This window comes from Rosa chinensis, chromosome 1, assembly GCF_002994745.2.
Source record: "Rosa chinensis cultivar Old Blush chromosome 1, RchiOBHm-V2, whole genome shotgun sequence".
Classification (NCBI taxonomy): Eukaryota; Viridiplantae; Streptophyta; class Magnoliopsida; order Rosales; family Rosaceae; genus Rosa; species Rosa chinensis.
The window spans coordinates 67,928,147-67,950,499 of NC_037088.1; the positions used below are offsets into that span (position 1 = coordinate 67,928,147).

General features: G+C 39.3%; 1 protein-coding gene, 1 long non-coding RNA gene and 1 pseudogene across 3 annotated transcripts; all 3 read left to right on the forward strand.

Moving 5' to 3' along the window:
• The first annotated feature begins 794 nt into the window (after window positions 1-794).
• On the forward strand, window positions 795-2,262 carry LOC112181655. Its single transcript, XR_002929035.2, has 3 exons — window positions 795-1,071; window positions 1,209-1,335; window positions 1,922-2,262. It is a non-coding gene; the product is annotated as an uncharacterized LOC112181655 (long non-coding RNA).
• A 6-nt stretch (window positions 2,263-2,268) lies between these two features.
• On the forward strand, window positions 2,269-5,345 carry LOC112182831 (annotated as a pseudogene).
• A 15,631-nt stretch (window positions 5,346-20,976) lies between these two features.
• LOC112187967 (protein LEAD-SENSITIVE 1) lies at window positions 20,977-22,256 on the forward strand. Of its 2 annotated transcripts, none has more exons than XM_040513303.1 (2): window positions 20,977-21,251; window positions 21,327-22,256. In XM_040513303.1, exons 1-2 carry the CDS (start codon window positions 21,206-21,208, stop codon window positions 21,953-21,955), a joined length of 675 nt encoding a protein of 224 aa, XP_040369237.1. In that variant the 5' UTR covers window positions 20,977-21,205; the 3' UTR covers window positions 21,956-22,256. The 2 variants fall into 2 exon arrangements, with proteins under 2 accessions (XP_040369237.1, XP_024182722.1); XM_024326954.2 differs by having other exon boundaries at window positions 20,994-21,241.
• The last annotated feature ends 97 nt before the right edge of the window (window positions 22,257-22,353 follow it).

The following is a 22,353-nucleotide window of genomic DNA, read 5'->3' on the forward strand; positions in this document are numbered from 1 at the left end:
ATCTGGACGAGGATAATTCATGATGAAGCGATTCCAAAAAGTAACTCATTCACTTCATCTTTCTCAAAAAATACATGATCAGTCATTCATTTGAACTCATCTTTATTATCCTCTTATAGGAGAAATAGTCGGCAGTTCTAAAAAGATCTATAACTCACATGTTCATCACTACAATTCGTACTATATGGGTCATATGTCTTGGTCTGATTATTACACTTTCGTAGATCAGGGAGCGACTTTTCAAACACTTAGAGTCGTTTTTCAGATGTAGATGAAGCTGACATTCATATGTATTATATGTAATTCTAATAAATTAACTCTTTCAGAAAAGATATATTTTCCCAGATATATTTGATATTTCAGATATTTCCATTTTTTAAAGTTCCGATAGCTACGTAGATACAGATATTTTAATCCTTGATAACAAAAGTGTGGGCTGTTTGGTACTGTGTAGTCACAAGAGTGTTAGCTGTTTGGTACTGTGTAGTCACAAGAGTGTTAGCTGTTTGGTACTGTGTAGTCACAAGAGTGTGTATTATGTAGTTTGTACTCTTTAGTTGAACAATATAAAGAATATAAAAGGTTTAATTATTCAAAATTTCAAATGAGGCCATAAAAGTGTGTATTGTGTAGTCAGTACTCTGTAGTTGAACAATATAAAGAACATAAAGGGTTCAATTATTTCAAATGAGGCGAAAGTGACTTTGCTGAAGGAGTCATATTATACTATAATCTAAAACCGAATGTCCTTGACTGTTCATCCCTATTCATTCAACTGTTTATGAGGGTGCGAAATGACGGTATTGCCCTCAGTTTTCTCTGAATTACCATGCTACCATTTCCCCACAATATATAAGCAAAATCCCTAATTCTTTGTGTCTTCGGGAAGACTCTATCAAGATCGACATACTGTTTCGCAGCATCAATCTGGATTTGTTGCAGACGAGGTAGAGAGAGAGAGACAAACTGTGAGAGGAAAGAAGAAGTGATCGATCTGGATTTGTTGCAGAAGAGGTGTAGAGAGAGAGAGAGAGAGATAGAGAGAGGTATCTGCGTCTGCAATAGTTGCAGGTCTGGAATTTTTTTTTTTATCTCTCATCGCTGTTGTTGGGTTCTGAATGATGATGGGCGTTTATCAATCATGCTTTTTTTTAATTCAATTTTCAGATCAGTGTTCTAATTCTGATTGTCTGTTTTTCGGGTTGCAGAAAGTAGAAGGAGGTTTTCTAAGTTTGGGATTTTAGTGATTGATTGGGAGAGGTTGAAGGTAATATCGATCTTACTCGATCAAGTGTGTCGATCAAGCTGTTGGATGCGAAGGTCAGTTGATAGCAGGTAATTTAGAAAAAAGAAGAAGAAGGATTCTGTCTTTTTTGCTTTTGTCTAATATCGGTGCTGCAACTAAATTTGGATTGTCTGATATAGCTTGAGGAGGGATCAGATTGGCTAGATTCCATAGTCCTGGAATGAAGTTTTAGGCTTTGATTTTGTTTGTTAGTATTAACGTTTCGTTCAACCTTTAATATAGACAAAGGAGAAATTTGGTCGTCTAGAAGCTTTGTTTTGTTGTCTCTGTGTGTTATTTAATGTTATTTAATTGATGGTGTAGGTGCGTTTTGTGAAACATACATATGTTTTGGTTACAATTAGAATTTTGTCATTTGTTTTTGTTGGGTTTTTTATTTTTATTATTTATTAACTTGGATCTATTTAGGGTGCTGATTAGATGGTTTACTAAACGATCAGTGGGCAAACATATACTCAATAATATATGAAACTCTGCCAATGAATTAGAGCAGTGCTAAATCCCCATTGTAGAAACTTGATACCAGCTTGCTTATTTTTAGCTGAATATTTCTCTTTACGATTGAAATACTAATTTTTGTAATATGTAAAATTATAATTGTATTATATTATGTAGATCAAGATTTGAGGGGAAAAAAAAAATTAAACCCGCAGCATGGCGCGGGAGACCTTTCTAGTCTACCACATACCAAGTGTGAGTCCACTGTTTAGGCTTGATTGGAAGATAAAGGGTTTAAATGTTCAATTATTCAAAGAAGGCGAAAGTGACTTAGCTGCAGGAGTCATATCTAATGGATACCAAGTGTGAGTCCATCGTTTAGGCTTAATTGGAAGATAGAGGGTTCAATTATTCAAATGAGGCGAAAGTGACTTTGCTGCAGGAGTCATGTCTGCCGCATGCCAAGTGTGAGTCCACTGTTTAGGCTTAATTGGAAGATAAAGAGTTCAATTATTTAAATGAGGCGACAGTGACTTTGCTGCAGGAGATATCTACCACATACCAAGTGTGAGTCCACTGTTTAGGCTTAATTGGAATGACGGTTTTGCCTACGACTCTGCCATTAGCTAGGTAGGTATATGAGGAAGTGCATCGCCGGGTGGATAGCAAGGTTATCGATTTTGGTTGTTGGTTTCAAATCAATTAATTTCCCATTATTTTGATGATGGGTTATAGAAAATTTTGATCTGGGCATCTGGGTTTTGTCAATCTTGAGGCGAGGATGGAGGAGTCGTGGCGCGTTGAGGGAATCCGGTGCTTCGCAATTCGAAGGCTCAGAGAGCAGGTCGCAAAGCAATACACAGTCATGGATTTTTCAAGTGATTTCCGTCGGGCTTCACTTCTTTCGACACATACGAATTTTATCGCCCATACTGTGGTAATTTGAATTTGCTCCCAACTTTTTTTTCTTTGTTTGATTTTAGTTTATGCTGTTCTTCGTTTGGATTGTCCTCTCTGAATTTATATTCAGTTTCAATTTTTAGTTTCACACTGTATGAATTTTAAATATTTGATTGCTTTGGATTAATTCTTGGTGCGTCGTTTATATCTCTCTGTTTGATTATCCAGAAACGGAACAAACGGTACTCTGTTCTTGGTGTGACGTTCCTTTTTGGAGTTGGGTTTGGTAATTTTGCTCTGTTTGATTGGTGAAAGAATTGTGTAGAAGATAGAGCTTTTTGGAGTTGGGTTTGGTAATTTTTCTCTGTTTGATTGGTGAAAGAATTGTGTAGAAGATAGAGCTTTTTGGTTTTTCAGAGTTTTGGGCAAAACGAGTGATGACCTGCACTGAGCTGATTGCAATTTTTTATTGCATAAAGTTGTAATCCTTTTTGCTGTCTAATTTTTTATTTTAGTGAATTAGTGAACGCGTTCTGGGAATAATGGATCACAGCCTCGACAAGTTAATACTCCCAGCCTCTGCATTGTATTGATTCACTTAGAATAGAGTGTGCACTGAAATCTTAACTCATTTTCCTTATTGTCTACACATCTTTTTTGGTTCTTTTTGTGTCTTTCCACTTTGGTCAATGCAGAGTTCTCTTTGCCTTTCAGGTGTCTGTCATCCAACCGGTTTCTGGGTGTGGACTTACTATCCTTTCGATATTTTCCCAAATTTATCTGAAGGAAATCATAAATGCTGTTGACTGGCTGTGCGATACCTTGGCAGGCATTGGTACTATAGGTAATGCAAGTTTGATTCTCTTTCTTGATTACAAATCTTGCGCTGGTCTGTTACTGAACTGTAAGGTATTTATATGTGAAAGTTATATCGCACAGAACTGATACCTTATCAACTTTCGATTTGTGTGTTTTATTCTAAGTATTGTTTTGAGTTGTGTAAGGTTTTATATTTGCAGGAGTTGGTGCTGGAGTTGAGGAGCAAAAGGCTTCTGCTATATCTATCTTATCTTCCATCTACCATGGTTGGCAATTGTGGTCGTCATCTTGTTTGTAGGTACCTTATCCTGTGGATCATCTGTTACTTGCTAGGATTTATTTGCTACTGAAGGAAATATATCAATTTAATGCTGCTGGGTCCATTTTTACAATTGGATAATTTACCTGATGATTCTAAGCCTGCAAGATCGCTTAATATAGGTACTCCTTAATGCTTGGCTACAAATCTACAGACGTCAACAAAAAGAACAGGAGTTGGTAAATTGATTTATGCTTTTAAGTTATTTATAGTGTTTGGCTAGGGGTTTTTTTCCACTCTGTCACTGACATCTGTTTGCGGTACAGATGGAATATGAAGTTATTGAAGAAATTATATATGGCTTGGAATCTGGCATTTTGTTTGGGTACGAGTCCCTCCTGCACTATATTTGTCTGTTATTTTGTTCCTCATCAGATAAAGATTCACCTCTCACAATTCAAATTAGGAGGGAAATATGATGCTTCTGTCTGCACACTAAGTTGAGATGTAATATTTTGCCCATGTCAACATGGTCATAGCACTTTGTTGAGTTTGGCAGATTGAAGGAGTTAATGTTGTGTGCATGCTAGTACATTTCATTTCATGTGTATCGTTTATATGAGAAGAGGACTCTTGTGTATAGCAGCACCAGATGTTACAACAAAGTTTTACCCTCTTAGATTTGTTGTTGTCAAATTGGACTAGTTATATCTAATATCATAGTTTCACATACTTTAAATAAATTTTCTCCTGCCTGTACCAAATACTTTTGATGATTTTTTATGCTTTTTGGATTTTGAAAAATCAATTGCAGGATACAAAGAACTTTTATTAGTAGACTCATGTTTGATAATCATACATTTAACTGTTACAAATCTAATTGCAGAATGGCATCTGTAATATCAAAGATGGGCTTTGTGTTCTTGGAGCGGAGTTTCCCGAGTATACTAGTTCCTATATGCTTGGTAATCAGCATATGTTGTAGCAGTACAGGGTTTTTGATGCAGGACAAGTAGCAAAAGAACTGTAGAACTAGGGTTTGTTTTAGTACTCTTGGATTTGGTTGCCGTGCTCTTGTATTTTTAGAAGAAAAGGATAGAACTACCAGCATCACGCCAGTAAGTTTCTAGGATAAGGCTAGTAGCATCACACCACTAGGGTTTCTAGGCATCACACCTAAGGTTAGGTTCCATCACACAAAACCTGGGGAGAAGCAAAAGCTTTAAATTTTTATTAACTCAATTCTGAAAATAAAAGATACAAAGGCCTCTATATATAGGGAGGCTCAGACAATTCTAGAATATCTAGGAAGATCCCTATGCTTAAAAGAATCCTAAAGAAATAATCCTAATCATAATAATAAGAATCCTAATAATAAAAGCCTAGATTTATTTGAACTACTTTCTAAATCCTGACTTAAATTATTCTGCTCGTATTCTTTATCAGTTTTACTAGCAGGTTTGTAAAACACTTGACTATATCGAGAGTTTCATCTCCATATGTACATGTGAACGGAAGGTGTCAGCCACATGAAAATGCACCTATAGTTTCTTGTTATATCATGACATTTTCTTATATTTTTGGCATAAGAAATTATTGTTGTTGTTGATGAGTTATTTTGAACACACTTGGGGTATAAAGCATGGGAGGGCAATTGTAGTCTCTACATGTGCTGCTGTGGCATGAATTGTTACTTTCGTTCTTGCTGGTATGCTTGCTTTGGGTGAAAGATTACCTTCAGCACCCACAGCTCGTCTTATACTTATGCTTGGATGGTAAATTGAGACGCTAACTTGTAGTTCATACATTGTTTTTAACAACAATAACTTCATTATTTATTTTATTTGGGCCTAAGGATTCTTGAACCAAATAGTTTTTTTTTTTTTTTGGATTCCATACTAAACCAAATAGTTGACGCATGGGGTAACAAGTATATGGTCCAAAGTCATCATATATATATATATATATATATATATATATATATTAATAAGATTTAATATTATTAGAAATCAAAGTCATAAATACATGTCAGAGTTTAACAGAACTTACATAAGCAAATCTAGAAATAGACTGGATAACCTATCTAAGTCATACATAAACTCATGGGAATCAAAATGGTCGCTCGCTGAACAGCAAACCAACAAAATAAGTGAGAATAATCTCGCTTTCTAAGGCAAAATCAATCATGTAATCTAATATGCCAGCACTCAATTGTGGTACACATATCAACTAAAAACATTTTAGATAAACATATAGAAATCACTCCCACTTGAGAAGGCTTGAAGTTCAGAATGTCTTGAATTTAAGTGACTTAAGCATGCACCTGCTCTTTCCCCTTAGGGTTAGAGTTAGTGCTTGTCCCAGGCTTATCAGCAACTAACAACCTCGGCGTCAGGTTAGTCTTCTTGCTCTTTGCTTTTTTAGGTTCTCCTTCTTTCTTTGCATTTTTCCCTTCTCCCGCTGTTCCATATGGTAGCTTATTTACACTGCCAATGGGGCGTCCTCACTTCCTCTTAGGTTGTTCCTTACTGCTTGAAGGTCCCTCCAACAAACCCATATTCACTGCATCCAAATTTTTCTTTCCAATAGCAAGGCTGAAACGTAATTTTTTTGGAGAGATTGTTACCTCATTAGTTTCCCTAGCTCGACGTTGTCCTGTAATTGGGTTTTCATCGAGCCATGTTTCATTGAGTTCCCTGATTTGCACCTGTCTTTAATTGGAGAAAATTTCTTACCTCTACATATGGTAGTATTCTTTAATTGGAGAAAATTTTCTCCTCCAACATAAATCCTAAAATATACATCAGCAAACGTTATTTATGTTGCTGTCAATCACCCCTCAATGGAAATAAGTTTCTTATGAAAAAAGAGTTTCAGTTATGAAACTGATAGAAAATAAGGAAGCAAAAAATTGTCAATTGTTAGCAAGAATTATAGTGGAAAGAAGATTTGACAGGGGGGAAAGAGTCATTGTATTTCATTAATTCAACAAAAAAGAAACATAAGCTATCTCCATAAGATTATAAAACATTGAAAATTTCATGGAAAGAATTCACGCATACATAGCTGTAAACAACCTCTATAAAAATACAAGAGAAAAATGCACCATTAGTGCCTCAATTCTTGTGCACCGGCCAAGTTGATACCCAGACTCTCAGTGCTACCAATGTGATACCTGAACCCATATTTCGCTATCGATAAGATACTTCTGTCAAATTTTGCTGACGGCACTGTTAGATGTATGACGTGGCAAGCACATGGGTCCCAAAAATGCCATGAAATGACTTAAATGACCCTAGAATTTTTTTTTTTAATAATTTTCTCTCCTCTTCTTCTTCTTCTTCCTTTGTTAAGTTGCTGTTGCATCTCAATCTTCTTCCAAATATTCTTCTCTAAAATTTCTACCACATCATGATTGCTTAAATTCACACTTGGTTTTTATGAACTTCATCCCTCAATTCTAGCAATTGTTCATGCTCTTGAACCCAGAATAACGATTAACCAAGACGCCAAAATAGCAAAAACAAAAACCCAGCAATTGTTCATGTCATGTTCATGTCCTTGAATCCAATCCAAATCATCCATTTTTTTTTTCATAAGCATTACTTCACATACATAACCCAATGGCCACAACCACAGTGACCCATACAAACAGCTCAGAGACTCAGGCTTCACCCTTTGTCCATAATTGTGCTTCATCTTCTCATCAAACTCATTAACCTTAATCTCTGCAATTTTTTCAGTATTGGCCAAGGGCTCCTCTTGAACCTTAGCAAGCAGCCGACTCCTCTTCTTCATCGTGGCCTCTCTCTCGGCTTCAAATCCTTCATACTCTCTCACCCAACAGCTTTGCATAGCATAACTCAACATCAACACCACCATTTGCATCATCAACATTGCAATCAAAACCCCGCATTCCAACCTCACCAATAGTTTGGTTGCATTCCAATCAAAATCCCAAAAGGAGGTCACTTTTTCTAAATAACCAAAATTAGGGATTCCTTCAGCTTCAACTCGTTTCAGAATCTCATTCCCTTCCAATCTGAAATTCAGAATTTGAATTCTCTGGAATCACAACCCAATTTCCCAAATTTCTAAATTAGGGTTTTGAAAGACGACGGCCACCTCCGGAACAACCCGTATTCCCGGGCACCTCCCAATCGATACGAGCCTGAAGATGACGACGACGATCTGGACGAGGAGAATTACGGCCAAGACAACGTCGTAGTGGAAGAGCAGTACCAGCACTACCCGCACGACCTGAATCTGAGAGTGTATTTGGAGAAGTCGAATGGGTTTGATGAGATGAGGGATAGTCTAGGGGAGTCGGAGACGGATGAGGAGGAGAATGAAAGAGAGCAGAATGGGTTTGGGTTTGGGATTCCTCCGAGGCAGGGAAGGGGAGGGTTTATTTGCTTGTTTCTTGATTTTGGGGGCAATCTGAATTTTCTTTCTGGGAAGATTGAGATCGTAGCAACAACTGAACAAAGGAAGAAGAAGAAGACGCGAAGAAGAAGGAGGAGGAGAAGGAGGAGGAGGAGGAGGAGGAGAGAGAATTGTAAAAAAAAAAAATCTGGGGTCATTTAAGTCATTTCATGGCATTTTTTGGGCCCACGTGCTTATCATGTCATACATCTAACGGAGCCGTCAGTAAAATCTGACAGAAGTATCTCATCGATAGGGAAATATGGGTTCAGGTATCACATTGGTAGCACTGAGAGTCTGGGTATCAACTTAACCGGTGTACAAGAGTTGAGGCACTGATGTTTGGTTTGAAACTTTGTGTATAAGAATTATTAGTAACCTTTACTTGGTGTACTGTTTGCGAAATTTTCCCTAAGAAAAAATAGAATTGTGAAATCTTCAAAAATTGAAGGAGGTCCAACTATTGATTTTTGGAGATATGAATAAAAATAAAAATAAAAAAGGCTTCTTTTTTTTCTTGGACGATGGGCATTGTGGGAAAATTAGAGCGGTGTAGATAGCAAATTAGTTATTTCACTTATTTGTAAAAGTAAATTGGAGGTCTATTAAGTGAGGATGTCCAAATACCAATTTTGGAGATATGAATAGAAACTCTATTCCAATAATAACTACAGCAATTGTTTGGTGGTACCAAAAAAAAATAGAAAAAGAAAAAATTGGAGCAAAACAACAATATTGACATCAAGTATTTTCTATTTATGATCTGAATTTGTGAATATTTTAGGTGTGGTTGTTAAGTATATGAGTCCAAATTGTAGCATAAATTACAAGTGTGCATAATCTTTTCAATCTGGGTTTTGCCCCATTATGAAGCTCGCAATGAGTGATGATTGACTCACTCTACATCCTGAGATATGTCTGTTGAAACAAACAGGAGAATTGGCCAGGGTATACTATTCTCTGAGCATTTAGTATTTGTGTTTTAGGAAAAGGCATATATTTAGGTGGATTAAGTATGAGCGTTAGAGGTCATGGTTTTGGCATCAAAGGGGTTTAACGCTATGAGAGGGTTCATTTTGAAAATGATCTGAGATGGATAAGAATGATATGAAGTTTGGTTTTGGCGTAATTGTGAAGTGTCAGGAATTAAGTATTTCAGAATTTTTTTTTCTTTCCTGTGAGATATCCTTATTCTCATCTATGAAGCTTTTTGGTTTCTGAATGACTAACAGTATTATCTAAATTCAGGTGTTGGAAAGAGTTGCCTGCTTTTACGATTCTCTGATGGCTCCTTCATAGCCAGTTCCATTTCCACTACTGAGTTTGTATTCTTAGAAACTTGGGACATTTTGTGTTCAGAAACTCTTTAGCATATAAATGTTGATTTATCACATTACGTGAATTGGATCATTATCTAGTCTTATAGAATATAGAAATATGGCATTATAAATTGAAGTGTGTTTTATATCTTATAATGCAAGCAAGCTTGTAATGAATCTCTAGGCTCATATTAGGTTAAGGGCTGCAATGAGTGTATATTATAATGCCAGCAGTCAAAATTCAAGAAGCTAGGTATTTAATAATCCTCTAAAGTTTAGGCATGCATTTTGATCATTAGAAGCACGTGTCAATTTCTAAATTTCTTTGCTTTTTTGTCCCTTTTTGAATTGAACCTCTATGAGAACATCAAATTTGGTTGTCAAAGAAGATTTTGGAGTTTGAGTGGACGAAGGGACTTTTCCATTGGTTCTGTGGCACTTGCAAATGGGTCATCTGCAGGATTGAATTTTGATACCTGTTAAACATGTTAAACCAAGAAAGTTAATTTCAGGAATTCAACCTATTCTGTTACTGAATCATTAAGGCACATATATGTTTTCCCAATTCAGGAAAAGAAACCCATTTGTTTATGTCGGTGATATATTAATCCCTTACAACTGATGGTGCAGTGAAAACTTTGAATTCAATATTTTTTTGGGTGAAAACTTTGAATTCAATTTTGGGCAGTGGGGTAGTGAGGCCAGTGACCCAGTGTGAAGCAATGACACACAACTGGAGACCCGTGTGGTGGAGCTGCCGTCTAAATTATTGTCCTTTGGGCAGTGGGGTATGCTGTTCAAAATTATTGTCCTTTGGGCGGTGAGGTACGCTGTTCTGACCTATTGTGCTCCAGTTGGACTCACACTAGTTTGTCAAGTTTTGTACCAAATTTGACATCAAGTATTGTGCTCCGCTACAACAATTGTTTGGTGGTACCAAAAAAAAAATTGAAAAAGAAAAAATTGCAAAAAATTGGAGCAAAACAACAATTTTGACATAAAGTATTTTCTATTTATGATCGGAATTTGTGAATATTTTAGGTATGGTTGTTAAGTATATGAGTCCAAATTCTAGCAAAAATTACAAGTGTGCATAGTCTTTTCAATCTGGGTTTTGCCTCATTATGAAGCTCGCAATGAGTGATGATTGACTCACTCTGCATCCTGAGATATGCCTGTTGAAACAAACAAGAGAATTGGCCAGGGTAAACTATTCTATGAGCATTTAGTATTTGTGTTTCAGGAAAAGGCATATATTTAGGTGGATTAAGTATGAGCGTTAGAGGTCATGGTTTTGGCATCAAAGTGGGTTTAACGCTATGAGAGGGTTCATTTTGAAAATGATCTGAGATGGATAAGAATGATATGAAGTTTGGTTTTGGCGTAATTGCGAAGTGTCAGGAATTATGTATTTCGGAATTTTTTTTTTTCTTTCCTGTGAGATATCCTTATTCTCGTCTATGAAGCTTTTTGGTTTCTGAATGACTAACAGTATTATCTAAATTCAGGTGTTGGAAAGAGTTGCCTGCTTTTACGATTCTCTGATGGCTCCTTCATTACCAGTTCCATTTCCACTTCTGAGTTTGTATTCTTAGAAACTTGGGACATTTTGTGTTCAGAAACTCTTTAGCATATAAATGTTGATTTATCACATTACGTGAATCGGATCATTATCTAGTCTTATAGAATATAGAAATATGGCATTATAAATTGAAGTTTGTTTTATATCTTATAATGCAAGCAAGCTTGTAATGAATCTCTAGGCTCATATTAGGTTAAGGGCTGCAATGAGTGTATATTATAATGCCAGCAGTCAAAATTCAAGAAGCTAGGTATTTAATAATCCTCTAAAGTTTAGGCATGCATTTTGATCATTAGATGCACGTGTCAATTTCTAAATTTCTTTGCTTTTTTGTCCCTTTTTGAATTGAACCTCTATGAGAACATCAAATTTGGTTGTCAAAGAAGATTTTGGAGTTTGAGTTGACGAAGGGACTTTTCCATTGGTTTTGTGGCACTTGCAAATGGGTCATCTGCTGGATTGAATTTTGATACCTGTTAAACATGTTAAACCAAGAAAGTTAATTTCAGGAATTCAACCTATTCTGTTACTGAATCATTAAGGCACATATATGTTTTCCCAATTCAGGAAAAAGAAACCCATTTGTTTATGTCGGTGATATATTAATCCCTTACAACTGATGGTGCAGTGAAAACTTTGAATTCAATATTTTTTTTGGGTGAAAACTTTGAATTCAATTTTGGGCAGTGGGGTATTGAGGCCAGTGACCCAGTGTGAAGCAATGACACACAACTGGAGATCCGTGTGGTGGAGCTGCCGTCTAAATTATTGTCCTTTGGGCAGTGGGGTACGCTGTTCAAAATTATTGTCCTTTGGGCAGTGAGGTACGCTGTTCTGAGCTATTGTGCTCCAGTTGGAGCAAAACAACAATATTGACATAAAGTATTTTCTATTTATGATATGAATTTGTGAATATTTTAGGTATGGTTGTTAAGTATATGAGTCCAAATTGTAGCATAAATTACAAGTGTGCATAGTCTTTTCAATCTGGGTTTTGCCTCATTATGAAGCTTGCAATGAGTGATGATTGACTCACTCTGCATCCTGAGATATGCCTGTTGAAACAAACAAGAGAATTGGCCAGGGTATACTATTCTATGAGCATTTAGTATTTGTGTTTCAGGAAAAGGCATATATTTAGGTGGATTAAGTATGAGCGTTAGAGGTCATGGTTTTGGCATCAAAGTGGGTTTAACGCTATGAGAGGGTTCATTTTGAAAATGATCTGAGATGGATAAGAATGACATGAAGTTTGGTTTTGGCGTAATTGTGAAGTGTCAGGAATTAAGTATTTCGGAATTTTTTTTTCTTTCCTGTGAGATATCCTTATTCTCGTCTATGAAGCTTTTTGGTTTCTGAATGACTAACAGTATTATCTAAATTCAGGTGTTGGAAAGAGTTGTCTGTTTTTACGATTCTCTGATGGCTCCTTCATAACCAATTCCATTTCCACTACTGAGTTTGTATTCTTAGAAACTTGGGACATTTTGTGTTCAGAAACTCTTTAGCATATAAATGTTGATTTATCACATTACGTGAATTGGATCATTATCTAGTCTTATAGAATATAGAAATATGGCATTATAAATTGAAGTGTGTTTTATATCTTATAATGCAAGCAAGCTTGTAATGAATCTCTAGGCTCATATTAGGTTAAGGGCTGCAATGAGTGTATATTATAATGCCAGCAGTCAAAATTCAAGAAGCTAGGTATTTAATAATCCTCTAAAGTTTAGGCATGCATTTTGATCATTAGATGCACGTGTCAATTTCTAAATTTCTTTGCTTTTTTGTCCCTTTTTGAATTGAACCTCTATGAGAACATCAAATTTGGTTGTCAAAGAAGATTTTGGAGTTTGAGTTGACGAAGGGACTTTTCCATTGGTTTTGTGGCACTTGCAAATGGGTCATCTGCTGGATTGAATTTTGATACCTGTTAAACATGTTAAACCAAGAAAGTTAATTTCAGGAATTCAACCTATTCTGTTACTGAATCATTAAGGCACATATATGTTTTCCCAATTCAGGAAAAAGAAACTCATTTGTTTATGTCGGTGATATATTAATCCCTTACAACTGATGGTGCAGTGAAAACTTTGAATTCAATATTTTTTTTGGGTGAAAACTTTGAATTTGTTGTAGTAAATAGGTAAAATGTCTATATCATGGAGTATGCACTTTGGAAGTGGAGAATGTGTGGTTTGTATGGAATGCACATTGAGAGGTAGAGAAATTGTGTAGCAAATATACTAATGTATGTAGGGCAAATTTACACTACTTTGTAACCCTATATAAACCCCCTCAATATGAGAAGAAGACTCACCAATTCACTCTTCAGTTTCTCTGAAACACGTTATCAGCACGAAATTGCTCTAGAATTAGAATCGAAATCGATTAGAGTAGTGAAAGTTCATGATCCGAACTTGGTCATTTTACCAACCTTACAAGAAACCCCCAAATCCTATCACATATCAAAGCCCTTGATCCCAGAAGCTCATAACCGGTTTCAGAACCCCCAGAACCGGCCGGAAACCTGCCGAACCGGCTGCCGGAAGTTCTGAACCGCTGTCAGAGTGCTGCCGAGCCCCTGCCGAGTGCTGCCGAGCCCCTGCCGAAGTGCTGCCGAGCCCCTGCCGAAGTGCTGCCGACAGCCCCTGCCTACCCCCTGCAGACCCCCTGCGCAGCAGCTGCCGAGCAGCCTGCCTAGCACCTGCGCAGCAGCTGCCGAGCTGCTGCCGAGCAGCTGTCGACACATCTGTCGAGCGACTTTCCGACAACTTTCCGGCGACTTTTCCGGTGACTTTCCGGACACTTTTCCGGCGACTTTCCGGACACTTTTTCCGGTCAATTCTTAAGGTAAACTTTTCTAAAAGTTCCCGTTTTTGAAGATTTTATTACTTTTCTCTTCTTTTCACGGGGACTTCCAACATCCCTTATTCTACCCCCCTTTCTTCTTCATAGGGGAGACCAAAAAGGCCGAACTGTGGGGGTTCGTGCTCACTCCAAGCTTGGAGCTTGTAGAGTCCTCCAAACTTAGAATTTGTTGAGAAGAAAACAATCGACCACATACATCATTGTTTCGATTTAATCCAAAACCCCTCTTGGAATCAAGATTTTCTTGGAAGCGACTACGCTCAAAAAATCCCTAATTTCTTGAAAGCGATTACGCTCAAAAAGTTTATAGTTTTTCGTGGTAGCCTTTTTCGCTCCGAAACTAACCCTATTTTCTTGTTGTTCTTCAGGATGAGTAACCTGAACAAGTTGAGCTTCAACCCACTAGGGACAACAGGCGCAGGATACCACAGGTGGATCCGTGATATGCGCCAGCATCTTAAGGCTGATGGGATCCTGAGTACGATCCAAGAGCCGAGTCAGGACGTGCTTACTCCTCAACAAGCTCTTGCTTTTGAAGCAAATAGAGCAAAGAGAGAGGCTAATGAAGCAAAAGCCATCATTCTCATGACAAGGCACATGAATGACGCGCTCCAAAATGAGTACCTCAATGAGGAAGACCCAAGAAAGCTATGGGTAGAACTCGAGCAGCGTTTTGGCAACGTCCGTGATTCCCTGCTTCCCGACTTAGAAGAGAGATGGCAAAGCCTCCGCTTCTGTGATTTCAAGACAGTTCTTGACTACAATTCGGAAGCACTTCGTATCAAGTCTATGATGGAATTCTGTGGACATCAAATCACTGATACGATGTTGATCGAGAAAACTCTCTCTACCTTCCCTGTCTCTGCATTAATGATAGCTAAAAACTATCGAATTGATATCAATGCTAGACGCATCACAAGATTTCATGAGCTAATTGGTGTCATGAACGTAGCTGAAAAGCACGACAACATACTTGTGAAGAACTATAACTCTAGACCCGTGGGAACCAAGTCAATTCCGGAGTCTAATTATAGTCGCACCTCCAAGGGAGGACGCAAGGAGCGAAACCCTAAAAGAAGGGATAATTATGGACGTTCAAGTCCATATTCTCGCCCTAAAGAGGAAGGAAACCGCCAAGATAGGCGTGCACGGAACCGTGGAGGTAAACGTGTGAAGAGAGAGCGAGGCCAAGCCTCCGGTTATGGTGGTAACACCACCAATGGAAACAACCGTTTTCAAAGTGCTCCTAAAGCACCTCGATCAAGGGAACCTGACCATAATGATGCTTGTCTCCGATGTGGACTACCTGGACATTGGGCAAGGGCATGTAAAGCATCCCAGAATGTTGCAAACGCGTACAAAATGTATCGTGAAGCAAGGGAGGCAAATTACATGGAACAAGAAGATCAAGATGGCAATCTCGATCTAAGGGTGGAAGACGACAAAAATCAAAACCCAGAAACTGGCGATTTTGATTAAGTCTTTCATTTTCCAAGAGATGTAGGCAATCGCCACATTATCCTATAGTAGATGCCAATGGGATTAATCTTTCTTCAAAAGTAGGCGTACTCAATGTAATTGTGATGTCTAGGAAGGTTTTGAGATAATTGGTACTTAAGCGAGCCTTTGCTCCACCAACATCTCTCTACTCACCTGGTCACCTTTGCATTGAAATTACCGAAAGAAGTTAGACGACTACCATTGCTTTGCATTAACTAAGTTTATTGGATTACGCTTTCTTTGATGAAATAAATGATGATGTAATTCCGTTTGGCTTATTAATAAAAGTTGAGTTCTTTCCTTTATGACTCCTTTTTAATTACGAGCTTTTCTCTTAAGGAATGGATGAACTACAATGTCTCGCTGATAGTGCGACTACGCACACCATTCTACGGCATAGGCAATTATTCTTGGAGATGTTGCCTACATATTCCACTATGACTACGATGGCTGGACCATCAGGTTTAGTTCAAGGACATGGAATGGCCCAATTCCTATTGCCAAATGGCACCTTGATTAAAGTCACTGAAGCTCTCTATGCTCCTAAGGCAAATCGAACCTTATTGAGCTTTAAAGATTTAAGAGCCAACGGATTCCATGCGGAAACGCATACTGAGAACGGAAAAGAGTTCCTTTGCATTACCTCTAATGATTGCGGACGAAAGCGCATCTTAGAGAAACTTATGTGTCAATCTAGTGGACTTTATGTCACTACAATTCGACCAATTGAATCCAATAATGTCATAAGAGAAGATCTCTTGGATTCTGACACATATTGGCTTTGGCATGACCGACTAGGGCACCCTGGTCGTGATATGATGCTCCGTATACTAAAGACTTCACACGGACATCCATTCTTCAGAGTGAGAAGAAGCAAGAATCGAGAATTGATTCCTGGACTTAACAAGACCGCAACAATTGCAGCATCTGGTGCTGCAGCCGTCTTGGGGCGCCATAAGGCTGGCCAAGTCCCATGTGATGACACCAACCATGAGCATAACGCCATGATTGTTCCTCCAAATGGCTACAATGCCATAGAAGGAGATGTAGTCACACATTTTGCTTCTAATAGCGCTACAGACGCTCAGGCCCAACCAAAATCCTCATTGGTTGCTTCTAAGGCCCCTCGCTCATTTTGCAAAGCCTGTTCCTTCGGGAAATTAGGACCGAGACCATCCTACGCAAAGGATCCTAAAATACTCATTCCGTTCTTACAGAGAATCCAAGGGGATATCTGTGGACCAATTCAACCATCATGCGGACCTTTCAAATACTTTATGGTATTGGTTGATGCGTCGACACGCTGGTCACATGTCGCGCTGTTGTCCACTCGAAATGCTGCTTATGCTAAACTCCTCGCCCAGATTATCCGTCTACGGGCTCACTACCCTGACCATCCAATTAAGTCAATTCGACTTGATAATGCTGGGGAGTTTACATCGAAAACATTCGATGACTATTGCATGTCACTGGGGATTGATGTAGAACATCCAGTTCCCCATGTTCATACCCAAAATGGTCTCGCAGAAGCTGCTATCAAACGACTACAAATGATAGCACGGACATTGGTAATGCACACTAATCTTCCTGTTTCTGCTTGGGGATATGCAATATTACATGCAGCGACGCTAATTCGTCTACGACCCACTGCAACCCAATCTTACTCTGCGTTACAGCTAGTGACTGGGTACGAGCCTAATATCTCGCACTTACGCATTTTTGGGTGTACTATTTATGTGCCTATTACGCCGCCACAGCGTACTAAGATGGGTCCACAACGACGAATGAGCATTTATGTTGGATATGAATCTCCAACTATCGTCCGCTATCTTGAACCCTTGACAGGCGATCTCTTTACCGCTAGATTTGCGGATTGTCACTTTGATGAGACAGTCTTCCCATCATTAGGGGGAGATAAGAACACAAATGTTCAACAGGAACGACAGGAATTGTCGTGGTCTGTCCCCACTATGTCTCATCTCGATCCCCATACCGCACAGTCCGAACTTGAAGTGCGAAGAATAATCGAGCTCCAGAACGTAGCAGACACTCTGCCTGATGCGTTTTCTGATATTGCTAAAGTGACGAGATCACACATACCTGCTGCAAACGTGCCTGCAAGGATTGATGTCCCGAATAATGGACATAACGCCACTCCTATAACGCCAGGAGATGGCACCATTGCTCAACATGGCAATAATGTGGCATCTATGGCTGCAGGTCCCGCAAGGAAGCGCGGTAGACCGATTGGTTCGAAGGATACTCGCCCTAGAAAAAGAGCGAATGAGGCACAAATAAATCCTTTGATCATCGATACTCAAAATCCGTCCCATGAGAATGTTCCGGATTATGGTTATGTCCAAGAGACATCATTGGGGGACGCCTCAGTGTCAGAACCTATCCATGAGAACATAGAGATCTCTGTAAATTACACTAGTGTACATGGGACGTGGGAAAGAAACTCCATCATCATTGATGATGTATTCGCGTATTCAGTGGCGCGTGAGATTATTGAGACCGATGACATCGAACCACGCTCCGTTGATGAATGTCAACGTAGAGCTGATTGGCCAAAATGGAAAGATGCGATCCAGACAGAACTTGATTCTCTAACGAAAAGAAAGGTATTTGGCAAAATTGTACCAATACCACCCAACACCAAACCAGTTGGTCACAAATGGGTATTCGTTAGAAAGCGTAATGAGAAAAACGAGATTGTAAGATACAAAGCTCGTCTCGTGGCGCAAGGCTTCTCACAACGCCCTGGAATCGACTACGAGGAGACCTACTCTCCCGTAATGGACGTTATTACGTTCCGCTACCTTGTCAGTTTGGTAGTTTCCGAAAAACTGAACATGCAGCTTATGGATGTGGTTACTGCATATCTATATGGGGATCTAGATACAGAGATATACATGAATATTCCAGATGGAATTCAACTACCCAAATCAAGTGGCTCTAATCCACGGAGCGCGTTTGCAATTAGATTGAAACGCTCACTATATGGATTAAAACAATCCGGACGGATGTGGTATAACCGTCTAAGTGACTACTTGATTGGTAAGGGATATGTCAATAACGAACTATGCCCATGTGTGTTCATAAAAAGGACAAGTTCCGGATTTTCAATAGTAGCGGTTTATGTCGATGACATGAACATAATTGGCACCCTTAAAGAGTTAAGGGAAACCGCTGAACACTTGAAATCCGAGTTTGAGATGAAAGATCTTGGGAAAACACGGTTTTGTCTCGGTTTAGAACTTGAGCACCGTAGAGATGGTATCCTGATTCATCAATCAGCTTATACCCAAAAGATGCTTAGGCGTTTCAACACTGACAAAATCAAGCCTTCAAGCACCCCAATGGTCGTCCGTAGTCTTGATCCAAAGAAGGATCCATTTCGTCCAAAAGATGACGATGAAGAAGTGCTAGAGGCAGAAGTGCCCTACCTAAGTGCAATAGGTGCATTATTGTACTTAGCACAATGCACGAGACCAGACATCTCATTCGCTGTGAACTTGCTAGCTAGATATAGCTCTGCGCCAACACGACGCCATTGGACTGGTGTTAAAGATATCTTTCGATACCTAAGTAGTACGATCGATATGGGCTTGTTCTATCCCTACAGAAAGAAGATGGATTCGGACCCATCAAGTGTCAGGAACGCCACACATGGTGGATTGCGTTCCCTCTCCCCATCCCAAAACGATATAAGTGTTTTGGAAGGTTTTGCTGATGCTGGGTACCTCTCTGACCCACACAAAGGTCGCTCCCAAACTGGTTATGTTTTCACCATGGGAAAAACCGCGATATCTTGGAGGTCTACAAAGCAGACCCTAGTCACTACCTCTTCAAATCATGCAGAGATTATTGCTCTTCACGAAGCAGTTCGTGAATGTATATGGCTTCGATCCATAGTTACGCATGTTCGAAGCAATTGTGGTTTGAAGTCTACCACAGATGAGCCAACGAGCATTTATGAAGATAATGCTGCTTGCATTGAACAAATGAAGCAAGGTTACATCAAAGGCGACAACACCAAACACATATCGCCCAAATTCTTCTACAATCAGCAACAACAGAAGCTCCTCAAGATCAAGGTGAACCAGGTTCGATCTGAGGACAATGTGGCAGACTTGTTCACTAAGTCATTGCCCAAATCCACGTTCGAGAAACATGTGGCAAGAATTGGCTTGCGGAAATTATCTGAACTCCCATGATCGTTGTCATCAGGGGGAGGCACAGACATCAGGGGGAGATGTCTACATGTTCGTCTCAAAAGCGTGAAGGGTGTGTTGTGCTCTTTTTCCCTTTCGACCGAGGTTATTTTTATCCCACTGGGTTTTTGTTACTCGGCAAGGTTTTTAATGAGGCAACAAGAGAAGCACCATGTTATCCAGAAACAAACTCCACACTCAACGCGCGTTGTGCTCTTTTTCTCCTTCGACCAAGGTTGTTTTTCCCACAGGGTTTTATTACTTGGCAAGGTTTTTAACGAGGCAAATTAGAAGCGCACCTCCAAGACAATACTGCTGACATGATATATCCAAGGGGGAGTGTTGTAGTAAATAGGTAAAATGTCTATATCATGGAGTATGCACTTTGGAAGTGGAGAATGTGTGGTTTGTATGGAATGCACATTGAGAGGTAGAGAAATTGTGTAGCAAATATACTAATGTATGTAGGGCAAATTTACACTACTTTGTAACCCTATATAAACCCCCTCAATATGAGAAGAAGACTCACCAATTCACTCTTCAGTTTCTCTGAAACAGAATTCAATTTTGGGCAGTGGGGTATTGAGGCCAGTGACCCAGTGTGAAGCAATGACACACAACTGGAGACCCGTGTGGTGGAGCTGCCGTCTAAATTATTGTCCTTTGGGCATTGGGGTTTGCTGTTCAAAATTATTGTCCTTTGGGCATTTGGGCAGTGAGGTACTTAAATACGCAACTTTGAATTCAATATTTTTTTTGGGTGAAAACTTTGAATTCAATTTTGCGCAGTGGGGTATTGAGGCCATCGACCCAGTGTGAACTGTGAAGCAATGACACACAACTGGAGACCCGTGTGGTGGAGCTGCCGTCTAAATTATTGTCCTTTGGGCAGTGGGGTTTGCTGTTCAAAATTATTGTCCTTTGGGCAGTGAGGTACTTAAATACGCAAGTTTGGTTGAGCTCCAGTTGGACTCACATTGATTAGCCAAGTTTTGTGTCAAATTTGCAATCTTAGTCTTAGAATACCAGTTTTTGCCATCTATAAAATAATAATAGTTTTAGTCGCATTACATATCTCGTAAGAAAATATGTTGATATTTCTTGAATTATATTTACTACTTTATTATGCATGGAACAGCTTCGGTCACTTTATTATTTACTACTAGTATGGATGAGAACAGAGTAGAGACTATGGATCATGAAGAAATGAGGAATCACAAGTGTGTTTAGTCACAAGTGTGTACTATGTAGTCTGTACTCTAGGGTTAAACAGTATAAAGAAAATAAAGAGGTTCAATTATTCAAATGAGGCCAAGTGAGAAATCATTTGGTAATGTGTAGTCACGAGAGTGTGAAGAAATGTGGTGCAATTATATGAACCATTCGGTACTGTGTAGTCCGTGACTCTGTGCTTGAACGCTATAAAATGCCTCTCCCAGTTTAAGTAGTGTAAAACTTCAATCCGTAAGTTTCATATAGCCATCTCTGGCTCAAGTAGTTTGACAGAAATGCAGTATATTACAAACCTGATCAACAAAAGGAACCTCGAGCGTGGAGATCATATTTATGCTTACAGAAAAGGTTACTTTTACACCCACCATGGTTAGTACTGGTAATCGAGTCCAGAACTCTTTATTGTTTTAATTAATTTCTTCAATGCCATGTACTAATTCATGTATGCGCTTAGGTATCTTCGTTGGGAACGATACAGTGATTCACTTTAACAGAACACAAGAACGAGACGCATCGAGAGGAGGTAGGCCATGCAGAAAGTGCGGGGTTGACAAAGATCACCTCCGAGGAGTCGTCAAGTCCTGCGTCGACTGCTTCCTCAATGGCCGCCACCTCCACCGCTTCCGATACAGTGTTGGTCCCATCCGCTTCGTTACCAACGTTGTAGGCACCTGCACCACCGGCAATGCTGACCCGCCAGATGTGACCATCAGCCGCGCCAATGGCCTGTTTGACAGGCAAGATTTTGGGGACTATGACTTGGCTCTGAACAACTGCGAGACCTTTGCGGTGTTCTGCAAGACGGGGGTCCGCAGCAGCGACCAGGCTCGCTCGGCTCTATCGCTGATTGATGCGGCGCTTGAGAGGCTTTATAATGATGTGTTGGTTCATCACGGCCAGGAAAAGCTCAACGAGTTAATGCAGGTGATTACCAGGTTTCTTGGTGATGAGCCGAGTCAACAGGGCGTGGGGAAGCTCAACAAGTTCAAGCAGAAGATTGATTGGTATCGCGCTAATAGGTGGTCGCCTGACCAGATCAGTGACGGTTTAAGAAATCTTGAAATTGATCAGGGGGATCATTAACGCATGATCTCATGGGCGCTTGAATGTTGAGATGATTTGAAATTAAGGAGCTATATATGAGATCCAAGGGGGTTGGTTGATTATTATTGTTTAGGTAATGGAGTGTTATTCTATGTATGTGAGTTTCTGTATTGGTCTATTAAGGGTGTTATGATAGAGGAAGCAAGGAATTTGCTCCACTCTATCAAAGAGTCGGAATAACTAGCAGCATATGTAATTTGTATTTCAGTTTCTTTATTGGTCTATTAAGTGTGTTATGATCAAGGAAGGGAGGAATTTACTTCACTCTTTATCAAAGTAATTTGTGCATATTGTCCTAAGAATGTACTAAGGTAGTACGCTTTAGCTAGAAACACGTTTTTATTTATTACCTTTTATGTTTGGATAGGGGGTCACTC

Coding starts and splice junctions, on each gene's coding strand:
- LOC112187967 (XM_024326954.2), top strand. CDS start 21,148: ATGCAGTATATTACAAACCTGATCAACAAAAGGAACCTCGAGCGTGGA. Junction 21,242..21,326: donor TTACTTTTACACCCACCATG/GTTAGTACTGGT, acceptor GTATGCGCTTAG/GTATCTTCGTTGGGAACGAT.